Source organism: Entelurus aequoreus, linkage group LG02 (genome assembly GCF_033978785.1).
Source record: "Entelurus aequoreus isolate RoL-2023_Sb linkage group LG02, RoL_Eaeq_v1.1, whole genome shotgun sequence".
NCBI classification, from domain to species: Eukaryota; Metazoa; Chordata; class Actinopteri; order Syngnathiformes; family Syngnathidae; genus Entelurus; species Entelurus aequoreus.
The window spans coordinates 21,339,978-21,358,183 of NC_084732.1; the positions used below are offsets into that span (position 1 = coordinate 21,339,978).

Here is an 18,206-nt window from a genome sequence, read left to right on the forward strand (position 1 = left end):
ACTTTACCCACCTGGTCCCAGTACCACCCACACTGGTTTAAATGTAACTTAGATATTGGGTTTCACTATGTAAAGCGCTTTAAGTCACTAGAGAAAAGTGCTAAAAAAAATATAATTCACTTCACTTATTATTTACTATATGTATATTATTTTATTTTATTTCTGATTATTATTATTATTATTATTGTTGTATTTCTTTTTTATTTAATTTATTTATCTGTAAATATTATTTAGTTTTCTTGCTGTTTCTTTCTTTTGTTGGGATACAAAAAAAAACTATTTTGACATTTAGGGCAGACAACACATATGATGTATGTAAATATGATGTAATGGATAGAAATGTCTGATGCTGGATGTCAATACAAATTAAATGAAAAAATAAAAAATAAAATAAAATTATATATATATATATATATATATATATATATATATATATATATATATATATATATATATATATATATATATATATATATATATATATATATATATATATATATATATCAGTTGTATAATCATATAGATTACAGACAAGCTGGAGGCTTGTTTGCTAATCAGTCCATTAGATCGCACCGGTCTGCGGCTGCCGAAGCTACTTCCGCCTTGAGCCCCGGTGCATTCTGGGAATCGCTGTCTTCACAAATTTATATTTAACCTTTTTTTTTCGCCAACACGGCACAAAAGCTGACTGCGCTCATGTAACACCGACGAAGAGGTGACAACACGAATAACCAAAGACGATTGGTGTCGGTGGAAGTCGGTTAAAGTGTATAAATAGCACGCACGTAAGTGAGAGCGGACTCCAAAGACCGTCGGCGCCCTGGAGGACGGAGGCACTGCAAACGTCAACACAAGTCCAGGAACATGAAAAGATCGGGTGACAGTGAGGGGGAGAAGAGAAGAAAGGTACTGATAGCGTTTTATCTCCGTCCTATCTGGCGTGTTTCTCAGGCCTGTCTGCTCGATGAATGTCTAACGCTCCTAATGTGACGCTGCTGGCTGCTTGTTTGAGGCTAGAGAGACGCTGGGACCAGCGCATACCTCACCTTGCTTCTTTGCTTTATTGTGGTTTGTTTTTCTCCTCACTTTCCCCTCTCTCCCCCTCTCTCCCCTTATTTTTTTTTTTTTTTTTTTTTTTTTTTTTTGCACACAAACACAACCACCATCGCCAGCCAACTACCAACACACGCCTTTTAAACGTGTCGCTAGCCAGTTGACGTACTGTACGTGCGCATCAAGCCTCATCCTAAGTCTCATCACCATCATCATCATCCTTACTGGAAATATGACACCAGCCCCAGTCAGATGTCAAGTATAGCTGGGATAAATGGTGTTAAAACACACTCTAGGTTAGTGGTCCCCAACCACCGGTCCGGGGACCGGTACCGGTTCGTGACGCATTTGCTACCGGGCCGCACAGAAACATTAATTAATTTATAAACTACCGCATTTTCTCTGACTTTACTTTCGCCTTTCCCACTAAACCAGTGGTTCTTAACCTTGTTGGAGGTACCGAACCCCACCAGTTTCATATGCACATTCACCGAACCCTTCTTTAGTGAAAAATACAATGTTTTTTTTTTTCTTTTTTCAAATTCAAGACAAAAGTTAGTTGTTTTTTTTACTAGTGCACAAAATGAACCGTGCGTGAACATCACCTTGAACATCAAACTTAAGAGAGTCAATCACTTTACCATAAAAGTAGGTGACAGTGTCATCACCAGGAAAGATGAGGTCACCTACCTAGGTTCCATTCTAGAGGCTAACCTTTCCTGTGATAAAATGGCAACCAAGGTAATCAAAAAGGTTAACCAACGAACGAGATTTCTCTACAGAATTTCCTCTCTGGTCAACAAAAGCACCTTGAGGATTCTGGCGGGAACTCTCGTTCAACCCTTTTTCGATTACGCATGCACCTCCTGGTACCCTAGCACCTCCAAAACCCTCAAATCTAAACTCCAAACATCTCAGAACAAGCTAGTCAGGTTACTTCTAGACCTCTACCCCAGATCCCACCTCACTCCTACCCACTTCTCTAAAGTGGGCTGGCTCAAGGTGGAGGACAGAGTTAAACAACTTGCACTGAGCCTAGTCTATAAAATCCGCTACACCTCCCTGATACCGAAGTACATGTCAAACTACTTCCTTAACGTAAATGACCGCCATAACCACAACACCAGGGGGTGCTCCACTAACCACGTTAAACCCAGATTCCGAACTAACAAAGGTCTTAACTCATTCTCTTTCTATGCCACATCAATGTGGAATGCGCTCCCAACAGGTATAAAAGAAAGGGCATCTCTATCCTCCTTCAAAACCGCTATAAAAGTTCACCTCCAGGCAGCTACAACCCTAAACTAACACCCTCCCCGGATTGCTAATAATCAAATGTAAACAATCAAATGCAGATTCTTTCTTATGCCTTCTGATCTCTCTCTCTCTCTCTCTCTCTCTCTGTCCACTACCCCCCCCCCACCCCCCCTCCACACTCCTGATCGTAAATAATGTAAATAATTCAATGTGATTATCTTGTGTGATGACTGTATTATGATGATAGTATATATGATAGTATATATCTGTATCATGAATCAATTTAAGTGGACCCCGACTTAAACAAGTTGAAAAACTTATTCGGGTGTTACCATTTAGTGGTCAATTGTACGGAATATGTACTTCACTGTGCAACCTACTAATAAAAGTCTCAATCAATCAAAACCTTGTTCAAAGAACAAAACCAACACAGTGCATGAACTCACAACAAATTACACACCTGCAAATCAGTTGGAAAATTAGAGGGAACATTGTTTGGGGGTATCCATAATACTTAGACTTCTTTTTTATTGTCATTCAAATTTTAACTTTACAGTACAGATACGCCGATAGGGAGAAGTTTTTATTTACTTGATTGATTGAAACTTGTATTAGTAGATTGCACGGTACAGTACATATTCTGTACAATTGACCACTAAATGGTAACACCCCAATTAGTTTTTCAACTTGTTTAATTAAGTCGGGGTCCACGTTAATCAATTCATGAGTCTGGTGTGTCTTGACCGCTGCGGCGGAGGCTCTGCCGAACCCCTGAGCCCGACTCACCGAACCCCTAGGGTTCGATCGAACCCAGGTTAAGAACCACTGCACTAAACACACCAATAAAATTGTCAATAGTTGTATATTACAACTCCTTTGTTATAGTACATGGGACAATGCACATTAATAGACATATTGAATTGAAGTATTTATTTCAAACCTGCACAGTACAACACTTTTTTTTTTAACATTTTGGCAGAGACATTTATGCAAGGCTTGAAAAGGGGTTGGATGAAGCAGATGCTTATAATATCCCAACCCCTCTCACTCATTCCACATTTAACATAAACAATATAATACAAGAACAATACCATACAAACAAAAACGGGAAAAACTAATGTACACTAACAATATAATAGTACCACTGTTAGTATGACAATACAATACAAGACAAAACACACAAACACTCTGACCATACACCTCTCTCCCATCACTCTGTGCTGAGGGCATCACTCTCTTTCCTCCTCGTACTTCTTTTTTAAACAGAATTTTAAATTGAATCATGTTAGAACACGTTTTTAACTCGTCCCCTAAGTTGTTCCACAGAGTGACTCCACGCACTGAAATGCACATTGATTTTAAAGTTGTTCTAAATTCAGGCAAATATAATTTGTTGTTTCCTCTTAGACTGTAACTATGGTGAGCATCTATATCATGGAAAAGGTTCTGTATATTGGATGGTAGAGAGTTTTGGGATGCCCTAAACATAATTTGAGCAGTTTTAAAGTTGATCACATCGTGCAGTTTAAGTTGCTTTAACTCCATGAATAGTGGATTTGAATGATGTCTGTAGTGAACATTGGACACAATCCTAATGGCCTTTTCTGCAGAGTGACTAAAAGGTTGTCATAAACGGTTACTTAATTCATTTAAAAAAATAGTACAAAAGAGAGCAAATTTGTGTGCATATGTACATTTATTCAGTTATAAACATTCATTCACTTTTTGCTTTCCTTCATGGATCTAAACTTTACTGTTAGTTTTTTCTATACTTGTATTTAATAAGTTGTAGGTGCATTTATTTCAGTATAAAAGTGTAAAAAGTTTTTTGCTTCGGTCATGAAATGATGATAATGGTGTGCCAGGGCATACATACATTAACGCTTAAATCTCTAGAGTCTCCATCAACTTCAGCTCTATCGCTCAATTCTAAGTTTTTTAGTTTGTTTTCTGCCCTTTTTGTCGAAGAAAACTGTTTTTTTTATGGCAAACACACAAAATATGCAAAATCTTCCACAAAAAATATTTTTCAAAGTGGAATATTTGATGTGAAGTAATCAGAGCCTTGGATAAGTCAATAATTCATAAAAACATTGATTTTGATTAAATATTATGTTTTGAGCAATGACGGTTTTAAAGAAAAAAGAAAAAACAGCTTTGTTTTATTAGTCAACATTGCAACTTTTTCTAAATTACATTTCACCTGCAAGCTTTTTTATTCCACTTTTGTTATATTTTTGTTTATTTTAGTAGTATTTTTAGAATGTGCCGTGGGCCTTTAAAACATTAACTGCGGGCCACCAATGGCCTCTGGACCACACTTTAAAAACCCTGCTATAGATAATAAAAAATTAAATCTGATAAGTCTATTGATTAAAAGCACAGCCTGGCGACGCATGCGCGTTTATCATAACGCACAGTCAGCATCTCTACTTCAGTAAACAATGACGGCGATGACGTCACTGTCAGCGATACGAGCCACACTTGCTAACTTGTCAGCCACTTCTGCAAGAGACTCCTTTTGAACACTCCTCGCACATTAACGCTTTAAAAGGAGCACATTCGCCCCGTTTGTTGACCTGCAAAGTATGTTTTTGGGGCGAAGCAGTCTGGTCGGGTGCTGGTTAGCTTGAAACTAACAGCTAGCTTGTGTCCATCCTCGAACGATGTCGATGCAGCGGCAGATGAACGTGAAGTTTCCATGGACTCACAAAGACTAAAACAACTCATTTACTGGAAAGATGGCACAGGAGGAAGTTAAAAACACTCACTTTAGTGTTTACCATGAAGTCTTTCTTTTGACAGCCACTCGCGGTAAAGTTGTCCGAGTGCAAACTGAGCCAGTATTTGTCATTGATAAAACTTTCGGCGAATCAACATTTATGACCAATAAAAACGCAATAAACGGGGACGGAAATTTGACCCGGCAAATATAAACAAAACAAAACACCGGCGGAAAGCGATAATCGATAAAACAAGAAAACTGGTCGGTAAAAAATTACAATTAATTCTGCGTCCTAAGGGACGTGGGCTTCCGCAATTGCGTGTCCTTTCTGATTTCAATGCGTAAAGTCACAAAAAGTGCAATAACACCAACACTGACTAAGCTGGAGAATGAGGAACATGTTGAAAGTAAACATTAACCACAATGGTTGTAGCTCACGAGCAAATGTAACATTCTTTTTTTGTACTCAGAGGTCAACAATACAGTATATTTAAATCCAATAATTTGAATTTAAGGCCTTAAAATGTCTAAAATTCTCCTAAAATCGCATTAAAGGTCCAAAATACGGTTTTGAAAGGTTTTAAAAATCTATTGACGTTACTTTTATTTAAAACATGCATAAACTTCAGTCTCGCTTTGAAATGTTTTGATTTTTAAGGACGCTACACAGAGGAACTAACTGTGATGCCTGGTCAGAAGTTATAGTTTGGCAATTGTTTTATTCTGACTTCCAAACAAATCTTGGTTCACAACAGAGAGGTTTCTGGTGTTTTTAGTTCGGTTAAGCGTTTTGTATTCCAATGTGAAAGAGCTACGAATACATTCATATACTTTGCAAGTAATTCCGGGCCTCCAATTGAACTTCAAGTCTTTTGTACTTTTTTGCCTGTATCGATGTGAAATGGGTCTTAAATTGTATTCATTATGGTCTTAAAAAAGTCTTAAAGTCTTACATTTGGCTTGTTGAAACCTGTAGAGACCCTGTTATAGTACTGTACAGGTTTGTGTAATATTTGGACTCCCCAACTGTGGTCCACAAACTTTATTCACCTCAGAAAACACTTGGCTCTCCAAGTACCCTCATAATGACCAACATTAAAATACAGTAGCGTAGTAGGCCTAATTATCCATTTAAAACAAGATGGAAGTTTTATTTAAAAAAGTACATTTAATATTTTTGGCCACTGTAACATTACACACGGTTTGAACAGTAACACTGTTTGAATATAGGAAAATAAAATACTGTACTTTAATCAAGTGATTTTTTGACAGAGGTACGCTTACCACAGTTTGAGAATCACTGTTGTAGGGTACTGTTTAAAATTTTTAAATTAATAGATTTTTTTTAATGAAACCAGTTTTATCAGACAGGTTGATAAAATAATAATTTTCTTGTGAAAAATATTAAGAAATTTGTGGAATTTTAAAACTGGTTTAAGTACACAAATTTCTGGTCAACTTCTTCAATACAAAGTCAACGGGGCTTATGATTTTAAGACGTGACCTTTTTGTTAAAAATATAACTTTCCTACTATTTACCCCATTTTAAAAAGGTTGTTGTCTTTTGAAAGCTTGCTAAACAAAGAATCAGAAAAAGAGATTTTACCGTTGCGGTGTATTTTTAATTAAAGTCAAAGTACCACTGATTGATTAAATTCATGAAAGTTTTATCTTATCTTAACAGCGGTGTAGGCTATCATTTAAAAACCTCAAGTTGTTGTTTTTTAATCTCTAATTAAAAAGACTTAACATATTTGGCAAACTAAATTCCTACTTTTAAGGAGGGCAGAATACTTTGTCAATAAACCGGGGCTGTACAAAGTGTAGCCAGCCTGTGTTATGTTCTAGTAAAAAAATAAGACTGTTGATTGGCAACAGTAAATTGGCCCTAGTGTGTGAATGTGAGTGTGAATGTTGTCTGTCTATCTGTGTTGGCCCTGCGATGAGGTGGCGACTTGTCCAGGGTGTACCCTACCTTCTGCCCGAATGCAGCTGAGATAGGCTCCAGCACCCCCCGTGACCCCGAAAGGGACATATATATTACTAATAACACAGAGTTGTTGCTGAATATATGTATAACATTTGTATGCCTTTTTTAAGGAAAATATATGCATCATCACTGATTATGCAAATTATATGATGATGTTATATTGACGCCGCCCTAGCCACGCCTCCCACCGCCACAAGTATGTTTGGAAAATTTGGGAAGTTTTTCTGCCTCTCTCACTTTTCAAATAGGGTGCAAAAGGTTCACTCTTACTTTTTATCTTATCAGTTATGCAAGATTTTACTCAGTTCTATTATATATTTACTGTATATTTATTTTTCATCTTCATATGTTTTACTAATATTTTATCCTTTATTTCTAGTCATGTTTCTTACTATTTTACCTGTTTTATTATTTTTACTTTCCAGCGTTCCTCAGAGGGAGCCCTCTGCATCAGAGGTTATAGACCATGGCTGTACGGACGCTTTTTGTCAGTGTCCTGGTGGCTGTGGTCTGGTGATATCCTGGTGTAGAGGGCTCCTGTGATAGTGTTTACTCACCTGGCTCCTCTGTACTCAGCTATGCAATCATTTGTTCATGTGTGTGTGCGATGATGGAGGATGTAGGTCATGGGAGTATTGTTTTTTAGTCCGTAAAGCACTTTGTGTTACATTTCTTTTACGTATGAAAACAGCTTTATGAATAAAGTTTGATTGATTGATTGATGAGCCCATCAATAGAGCGGAATAAGCCAGTATGTCGAATTTGTTGGAAAGTGATGGCAACAAAACAAACCCCCCGACCTAGTGTTTTCAACAGTGGAAAAACTGCACCTCAAGATATTTATTGAAGTGCAATTTTTGTTAACAGATATTGAGTCCATTTTTGGTTTTGTTTGTTTAGCTATTTAGGACCATCTAAATAACTAAACAAATATTACAGTAATGAGAAATGCAAGTTTATGGCGTCTGAAACGTTACTTTATTATTTAAAAAACAACAACATAATACATACAGTATATACAGATCTAAAGCTGGGATATGTTCGGGTGTTACATTTAGTGCATATATTTAATATATTGTTTCTTATTTGGTAGCCTGTATTCGTACGTCATAATTATCAGCTGTGTTGGTTCAGCGAGTGTTGCGGTAGTTGGGATTGTCATGGTGATGAGGCCGGCAACAAAGACGAGAGTAAACCATATAAAAGGGAGTAAACACAGGATCCGTTTCTTCATTCCTGTTTGCCTGTTTCTAAGCATGACGACCCATACCACCACAATAAACCCTCAATTTACGCACATATATACAATATATATATATGTATATATGTACAAGCAGTATGCAACTAAAACCTGAAAAAAAACCTGATGTCTGAGCCATTAACATTTGAACATGTTTCTTTATTCTTGATATACTTCTAAGCTCTGCACACATTCTTCTTCGGCGGTCCAATGTGAGCGTGGGTCTGTCATTTTATTTTATTATTGATGAATTATTTTAATTTTACGTTTTATTTTTAAAACTAAAGCCACGTTCACATACTGTTTGTTTGAAATAGAAAGTGCAATACAATATATTTTACATGACAGTAAATAATCGTGATTTCAATATTGATAAAAAATAATCGTGATTATAATTTTGGCCATAATCGTGTAGCCTTAGTCTGCAGTTATGGCAGGGTATGGCTGCAGTTTTAATAACCGTTTAGGACGGACTGTGGTAGTGTGTGTGCTTGGCTGTGTATTTAACAAGCAGTGAAGCCTGTGGTTTGAAGAAGACTACAGTAAAAAGTCAAATTCCGCGCAACGTCTTGCCTCTTATCTCCTCTTGACTTGGAATCAACTCCGCCACATGTGTTCGGATCATGTTGGACAAACTATGGTAGGACGCGCGTCCTCCTGTCTGCGACCGAAACCATGGCGGCCAGATGAGCTGAGATGGGTCATTCAGAATCAGCGAGAACTGGTTCCAGCTGGCCCCCGTGCAGACCTTCTGGCTTCACTTCCTGCTTTTATAGTTGAAACAGCCCTAAAATGACTGTATGACAGAGAGACAACAAGGGAATCTGCCTGCTCCTTTATGCTATCAGTAGTTGTTAAATGATGACATTCTTCAATAACTGTGGTTGTTGTGGCGTGGAAAGTGATGAAATATTATGGTCTTGTTGTCATTGTGAGTTAGAGAATGGACACACAATCCTTGAAAATCCCCCAGTCAGACCAGACATCCTGTCTACGTTTTCATTTTTTAATTTAAAAATGCTTACAGATAAGCCAAGTAGAGTCTGACTGCACTCAATATCAATATGGAGTTAAAGACTAACAAAATGCGTCCCAGACGTCATCACCATTTTTTTTTTTTATACCCATTTTTCGGATCTTTCCTTTTAAAGGTCGAAGTCCTCACAGGTTCTTTAGTACTAATGGCTTGTCTGAATAAGGTGAGGAGACTGGAATTTAAGATGAACTAATTATTGTACAAATGGAGTAAGTACGACCAGTAGCAATACCAGGGCTGCAGAGAAGGCCGTGTCCTACTAGGTCCGGCGTGTTATCTCTCTCGATGGTCCCTCTGCTCATGTCCTTATGTCCTCCTCGCGGTCAGAGTTGTTTGGGTGACGTCCAATGAAACCAAAAATTAACCTGAGCATGTGTTTTGGACACACAAACATTTGTCCTGGAGGGATCGGAATATAGCTAGAAATTGACGCATTTAATATTCCTGAAGACTACTATGAATGATGTACATTGTCTTGTTTGCTGTTGTCAAGAGATTGTTAAAGGAGTTGTTTGCAACCTGTACACAGCTGCTTAGAGGGTGCTAACTTTCCAAAGTATTGTTAGCATTGTATTCCACCCGCTTATGGCATTTGGCACGTAATGACGTAAACTTCCCTCTAAGTAATAAGCACACACAAACGCGCACTAGTTTTGTGTGTGGTCAGCTAATGATTTGGTTAAGTTTAGCTACTAGCGTTGGCTATCATTGAATGTGTAGCCTATCGTGGCAACAACATGACTGCAAATTGTTAGTTTCTTCTCCAAGACTAATTTTGTATGCACAAGCTCAGTGGCGAGTGATAGCAATTTTTATTCATTATAGTTAATAATTGCAAAAAAATGTAGAAATTTAATGAAAAAATTACCGTATGAAAAGGTAAAGGAAACTTAAGCTAGTTTGTGGTTTTCTTGTTATATTTTTTTGGCTTTGAAACATGTACGGTAATTGAGTTGATTAAAACAGCCCATTTAACTGTTTGCTAGCCTTAGCTTTCGCTATAATTTTTAATATTATACTATACACTGTTTCCTCGATTATCATTCCGTGAATTTCTGCAAAGTAGGGACACTATCTAGTTTATGATTTTTATTAATATTATGGTTGTCGTGGCGTGAGATGTGATCAAATATAATGGTCTTGTTGTCATTGTGAGTTAGAGAACTCGCGCAAGTGTTACCATATCCAAGTTATTGTGCAGAAATATGGGGAAGTACACTTCATTCATTGACCGTTTTACAAAAAAGATTAGTTAGAATAATACATATTGATATACAGATCATTCAAACCCTTTATTTATTGAATCAAAACTATTTAAATCCCACAGCACAGTGAATTTGCAAACAGCTAAAATTATGCACAAAGCAAATTATAATTTGTTAACCAAGAGCACAACAATTTTTCTCAACAAAATAGAAGAAATATAACCTTTAGAGAAAAATGTAATTTAAAACATTTGTATGCATGTACAACACTTAAAACCGTTAGTATATCAGTATGTGGAATTAAATTATGGAATGGATTAAGCAAAGAAATCAAACAACGTACTAATATGATCCAATTCAAGGAACTGTTCAAACTCAGTGTTTACAAAGTACATAGAAGAAGAACCAAGATAAACATTCTGAATTCCTTGATAATCTTATTTATCTCGCATATGAAATACAACTTACTTCACTAATTATTAATTATTTATTTATTTTTTAATTTGACTACTTATGGAGTATATAGTGAGTAAAATTAGAACAGGAAGTGAACAAAAGTGTTAGCAACTGCTATGTAAAGGAATAGGGTTAGGATTAAATAAGATCTTTCTTCCTACTCCTTTTCGAACATGCTGTAAAGAGAAACTTGAAATTGTGATGTATCATGTTGTAATTATATGCATGTTAGAAATAAAGTCAACTCATATGCATTCAAGGCCTTTTTAAGCCCTAGAAACACTCCACACAGCTTTTATACACACTTCCTATGCTCATCAAATCTCGATGTAGTCATTGGTACTTCAAAATCCGCAATGCCCAGTAAGTGAACTGTGGAATGGCGAGGAAACACTGTTTGGCGGTCGACTAGATTCTCTTACGAAACCCATTTTTAAAATTGTCTCATTCTTACACATATATACATCCATTGTGTATTAGGGTTGCTCGATATAAACAATATACGATATGAATTATATATATTCAGCCGACAATAGTTTTTAATACTATAGTCATATCGTGATAATGCATTTGAATGACACATTCTAACGACCGCGTCCTTAACGTAATGTACAGTCCTCTCTAGTGAGCTAGCAGCTAACGTCCCTCCTCATTGACAGTCACTAATCCTCGCTTCCATGGCGGCAAATAAACTGTTTATTGCAAGTCTCATTATCACTGGAGGACCAGGAATAGCTAAATATACTTCACTTCACACCGGTGTAGGATACAAGAAGCCATGCCAATCGCTAAGCTAGATCTGTTGATCGTAAACAGGGGCGATCGATACAAATATCGTCATCAACAATACAAAGTAGTTTCAGTATATCAGGCATGTAAAATGTCAGTGTTTTTAAATGTTAATTTTAGGGTCAAAATATCACTTCTGTGTTTTTTAAATGAAATATCAATAGAAATACGGTCTGAATAAAGTTTTTTTTTAACGCTCGCTGCAGGTACTCGCTGTTCCTCTTGCCTAAACCCCAAACTTAGTTGCAGGACAGGGAGACTATCAGGAGCACCGAAACAAGCTCGCTACTTAGCTAATCATCTAGCAGGTGTCTGATGTCTACCTAGCAGCTAATCATGTTTGGATGATTACGATTTGAAAATAGTTAGTTCCGAACCAGTTGTAGTTTTAGAGTATATATTAGTAGCCAGCAAGAAGGTATATTTTTGATGTGACGGATTGTCAAAAGAGGTCACTACACAGGATGTATATTACCCGAGTAAGCGTGGCTACAGAATATAGTTGCCAAATGGGAAACGTTTTCTAAGTTCTTTGCAAGCATGTTACGGACTTTTATATTACATTTTCAATGATTGTAATGTTAGTAAATTATCTACAAAAAATTACATCACATGGGACATGCAAGTGTCATAAAGACAGCCAAAAGAGGTTGGTAGATGAGAATAAATCTAAAATCAAAATATCACGTAGAAATGCATCCAATTGCAGGAAATGTAGTCTTGGTTTTCAAAATTTTCTTTCGGGGTTCACATTGCAGCACTTTGTGCTGATACACTTTTTTTCTTTTCTTTTACTCAAAAGGTGCTCACATCCCTGGTATATATGTCAATATTACAGTGATTAGATCTGTTTTTTTATTATTGCAAAGTCTTATTTTCTTTGGTCGTTTTTGTAACCATTTACAAATTTAGTGTAAAAATCAAAAGAGCCAATAGAAGTTGTTGCTTATGTTTAAATATTTTTGCGCTATTGCCTAGATTTAGCTCAAAATGTACATAATAAAAGGGAATACGGAAATCACTTGAATATTTATTGGTATTGGCCCAACACCATCATGTGTTTCCATTATAATTATGATTAAAAATTGAATCATTCAAGGATCTTAACAATTTTAGGTACGGGTATCAGCATCAAAATGACCAGTAAGGAATAACCCAGAGTAAGCCTGTATCCAACCCAAAATGTTTAGCACAAATATGCCACTTAAGTGGCACAAAATGTAGCAGTTAAAAATGCCACAATGGATTGTATCACCTAAGCACCTAAAAAGTCTTGCCAAATGTTTGGCATTTTCTTTGCCTGTTTTTCCAAACTTTTGTTATTGTGTCAATGGTACATAAAATGTCATACAATTTCACACTTTATCGTACAAAATTTTACATTGTAGTCACAGAAATGACTGTACTTATTGTAATCATACTTAATCGATTGCAACTGGACTGTTCAGTTCGTCTTTGAAGTCTTTTAGCCTCATCTTATACATTTGAGGTTCTAATATATGTTGTTTATGGTACATGTGACAAATAGTTTTATTGACTATTGATTTAAAATGACCACACATTACTGGCTTAGTAACACGTTATAGAGGATTCCAAGCATCTCATTGCTTATTATTATCATTACCGTCACACAATAAAGAGGGCTGACCTTGTCCTTTAACCCGATGTTCTAACATTAGTTTTTTTTTCGATGCAAGTTCGCCATTCAGGACCCTCGATGACACGCATAATGTGCAGCGTCAAAACAGGAAGTGTGTGAGCAGCAGGCTAAGTAATGATCGCACAGGGTCACCAGATGTTTTGGAGGGCCGGTCCTCAGTGCGGCTCCCTGCTTAGCTCAGCCTCATTGGTTCTCTCCTTGTTGCGGAAAGCAGTTCAGGCTTTTTTCCACCTTTTTTTTTTTTTTGTTCAACTCCCAAACACTCATTAAAAAGGTTTGTGCTTCCCTGTGCACTTCTGTTAAATTAACAACTGGCGAGGTAAAAGCTGATTATGTGGCTGCACGTCCTGACACGGTTAATCAATTCTCGCCTGCCGGTGAATTAGTGTAACACCAACGATTTACGGCGACTAATGCTGACGTCCTGTCATGTCGGACCTGGTGTTTTAGCAAGCGGAGGACGGGGCGTCCGATTCGGCACATTCAGCATCTTTTGCTCTCTGCCCGCCATCTTTTTCCCCCCTTTCCATCTTAACCCACGCTGGCTTGCTCTATTAATGAGCCAGTAATGGAGAAATAGTGTTTGATGGTGACATAAAACAGGGTAACACATACGCTTCCAACTGCGCTAGATTTACACCCTGGCTTTGTGTTGAATAGCAAAGGGGGACCTGGTCGGCATGGGGGCTCACAAGGCTTCATCAGACCCCTGCAGGTTGAGCTGTGGAGAAGCTTGGCCTCCGAAAAATACGGCTGTGGCAGATAATGATACCATTACACTAATGGAGCTGGAAAATGAAGGAGAACCTTGATGCCCTACTTTATTACCGGAGGGGGTCATTTCCTCACTGCATTCCTAATGGCCTGAGCACACAGTATTGATCAGGCTATCATGCTGCTAATCCTCCACTGAATTACTTATCGCCAGCAAGGTGTCGATCCGCCACGTGCCCTGCTCTAGCCTTGCGGCTGGGAGTCCAGCTGGGGACCCACCGGGCCATTTATCCAGTCTTGATTTAGGGCCAAGCAGGGATGGTGTCTGGGAGGTCTTCAGTGGTGGGCTGGCCAGTTCAATGTCCAAAAAAAAAAAGGCTGGCAAATGAACTTACCAGCTTTCATTTAATTAAGGAGTAGGCAATGATGTGGTTTCTCCCCTGTTTATGGCCCCATTGGCTACTGCGGAGCAGGCTGGGTGTTGTTCTCAGTAATTGTGCTGTAAATAAAGGATGGGTGGATGCTTTGCAACAGAGCTTTGGTCTGGGTTGATTACAAAGTGCTTTACATCTATAACTTCCTGAAGTTTTTTTTTTTTAGACCCAGACAGTGTGCACACTTGTACTTTGGGACCAAAGATACATGGTGCGCACTTTTGGTCCTGTTTGCGTCGCGCTCACTGGTCTTTTTTTCATTCGACCCAAGTTGTCCCTTCATCATTGGCATTTAGACATACTGTAGTATCAGAGTCATAACACAGGCTTCTCAGAAGCGAACAACAATGGGATTCAAGCAAGCACACTGAGACTCGTCCTATGTGTTTTGTGTGCACAATGAATTCAGATTATAACGTTGACACTTAAAGGGGATCTACACTTTTTTTTTTAATTTTGCCTATCGTCCACAATCATTATAAAAGACATGACGATAGATGTATTTTTTAATGCATTCTAAATAGTAAATAAAGCGATCAAAATTCCGCTTGGGAGCTGCTCTATTCTGCCTATAACGCCTTTAAAAAACATCCAAACATTCTGTAAGCATATGTGTAATGTAGTAACGGGCACATTTATAATAACACATAATATTTACATTTTGCTAATATTAAGCTTACACAGCGGATTAATTTCAAAAACGCATCACGTTTGCTTTTTTACCCATTACATCATTGATTATTACTCAATGCAGACTTAATGAAAGCCAACAAACATAATAAAACATCACTTACTGTACAAGGTCGGCTGTCATTAGGATGCCGACTGCTAGGATGTTCGTATATACCCGTTTAGATAAAGATTGACTATCCTAGCGAAGAAAAGGGGGGGTTGAACCTAGCGTATTTTGGTGTTGTTTTCGCCATTTCTGGTTATAAATTGGCTGTAAAAAGTGTACCAACTTGTCGGAATACGTCTTCGTTTTTCTATTATCCAGGGGAGAGGCAAGATTTATGCTCTACAATAAAGTTTGACGAGGAAGCAGCTGATCAGTCGATCATGTCAACATTGGCACACAAGCTCGTGATCAAAGCCGCTATAGTTTGTCTGCGTTAGCGGTTTTAATAATAATATCGCCAATACTTGGTTGATATTTGAGCCACAATATGTAAATTGAGTATTATTGGCGCTTTTTGGATGTTTTTTATTGGGGTTTATGGGCGGAATAGAGGACCTCCTATTGGCACCGCTGTAAAGAGACTTATTTATGAGTTGCATTAAAAAAAAAAAACATCAGTCATCATGTCTTTCATAATGAATGTGAGCAATAGGCAAAATAAAATTAAAAAGTGCGGTTCTTCTTTAAAACAAATTACACCAAACGTGGCATGCAGAGATACAGACTTAACTCTAGTTTCTGTGACTAAAACAGGACTCAAGCGGTCTTGAGCCATTTGATTGAAGTAAGCATCAAGTTTGAAATGATGGCGTCTATGCTTGACCATATAAACAAGCGGAATGACCACACAATTCTTCCTTTGGCTGAAACAAGACTGAAACAGTCTTGATCTGCTTGTGTAGTGCAGTAATGTTCAAACTTGACCAAAGAACTAATGGCCGCATGTAGTACAGTATATAGCCTATCTATCCTAGCTAGTCTGCACCCAGGACTTATCCCCAGTCAATAACAGTAATAACATTTAAACCGAACCAAACCTGACAAGTGTAAGAACGGCTTCTGATTCTCTGCTGAGTCTAACTACATCAAGTTTTTTATGTTTAAATTGAAGATTGTGTACGATTTTGAGGGTATTTATGATGCCAACAAGGTCGCAAATGGCGCAGCCTGTGTCCATCATAGTTACAAATAAAAAGGAAGGTCAGGTCAGAAGCCCAGGGCCCATGACCTGTCATATCCTTGCCTCCTTTACAGGGCCCCTGTGTGCATTAGCACGCATGGCATCCTCACATCAGCAGAGCCCTCCGACTCACCTTTGGCCCTGGCTAATCAAATAGTTTACCTTAAGGGGGGCATTTAGCCTTGCTGGCTGGAGCCACTCCACAAGCCATAAAGATGTATTTATATTTTTCCATCTGCAACAACCCGTGCCTGGCCAGGGGAGCTGAGCTATTGATCCAAATATTCAGTCATTTCTTTCAGCACCAGCCATCAATATTGCGCAAACCTCCTTCCACACGAGGGTTGACCTAAAAAAACCCCCACCACCCACCTCCCAGCCTCTATTTTTCCCACTCCCTTTGGACTTCAATGATATACTATTCTGAAAAACAAAATCAATGAATGAATATGAAGTTTTGGTGTGTAATATAGTGCAGGCCGGAGCCCTCGGGTCTTTCATTGATCTGCTCTGTGAGCGTTGATTAGTCTGCTGCTCAGGTTTTCTTCAGCATGTCTTTACCTTGTCCTACCTAGTTTGATCCACGCGACAGAGAACTTAACAGATCAGCTTGATTAGTCAAGCCTATCGAATCTAATTCGGCCGCCGTCGCACTAAAACCAGAAAGACATTTTGTCGTTTGGTGTAAGGTTGTCATATCTTTTGTCGGGTCATAGTAATTTGTCGTAAATCAGCTTTTAGGGGAGCAGTAACAGGAGCGGGGATCGTTGTGACATTTTAGAAATACGTGAGACAATTCCCGAGAATAAAACGAGCCACTAAGTTACCGTTTATGAGGTGTGAGATGAGTCGCCGACGATGACTGACTTCCTGTTATCAACCATAAAAGGGCAGAAATAGCTTCTCTAGATTGTTCTCTCGTTTACTACTACCCCCTTTTTTGTTCATCTATGTTAGATGGGTGACATTTCAAAGGTTCTTGATGTCTACATTTGGTTTGCATCTGGAGAGATATCAGCTTTTAATGGCACGTCTGCATTGTCTTGTGAAGATGGTTTGCCACCCCCTTCCATATGTGCTTAAAGAGGGTCTGTGATCAGGCTAAAGTCTTAAATAGAAACTACTTGTAAGGGTTTTTGGCATATGAAGTGGCGATAGATTTACAGCAATATATAAAACCAGAATTCCTATCTGATTCTCTGAACTCCTGTTTCCATGCCATTGATGTTTTGGACAGAATAATGCTCCTTAGATGAATTTGGCCATCGCAAAGGGTCAATGCGAATGTGGCTTAATTTCCCATAGCTGACATCATGTTGGCTTTTCTGTTTACTGCAAACTATTTCAAATTGTTCAAGACATGATTAATCAACAATGAAATAATTCAACTATCAGCTTGTGATTAGCAAAAGTACATTAGCATGGTTTGTCCGATCATTCATCATTAAATTAAAAGCTGTTTAATCTTCATTTTAACAGTAACATACTTAAACGTGTATGTCAGTGAAGCATGTTAAAATGTAATTGAAGATGTTGCCTGCAGGCCTGGGCCGATTTTATTAAAAAAAAAAAAAAAAAAAAAAAAAAAAAATTGCTAGACTATATATTGTCCCACAAATAACGTCTGAAAAACTTTGACTATTTGACTTCAGGTCTGTCCCAGCCCACTAATAAATTTCATAGTGTAAAATACGATTCGCCTTTAACACAGAGTATTTGATTTTTGAAACAAACCTGACAATTTATTTTGTCTGTGCATGACTTCCTGTCAAAAATCTGGCGTTAGTG

General features: G+C 37.9%; 1 protein-coding gene across 1 annotated transcript in view; it reads left to right on the forward strand.

Annotated features, from left to right (window-relative positions):
• Positions 1-574: 574 nt before the first annotated feature.
• fto (FTO alpha-ketoglutarate dependent dioxygenase) overlaps positions 575-18,206 on the forward strand; it is a 378,930-nt gene continuing 361,298 nt past the window's right edge. Inside the window, exon 1 of the mRNA XM_062023825.1 lies at positions 575-906. Coding sequence (XP_061879809.1) covers positions 865-906 — 42 coding nt within the window. The 5' untranslated portion in view covers positions 575-864. The remainder of the gene's footprint in view (positions 907-18,206) is intronic.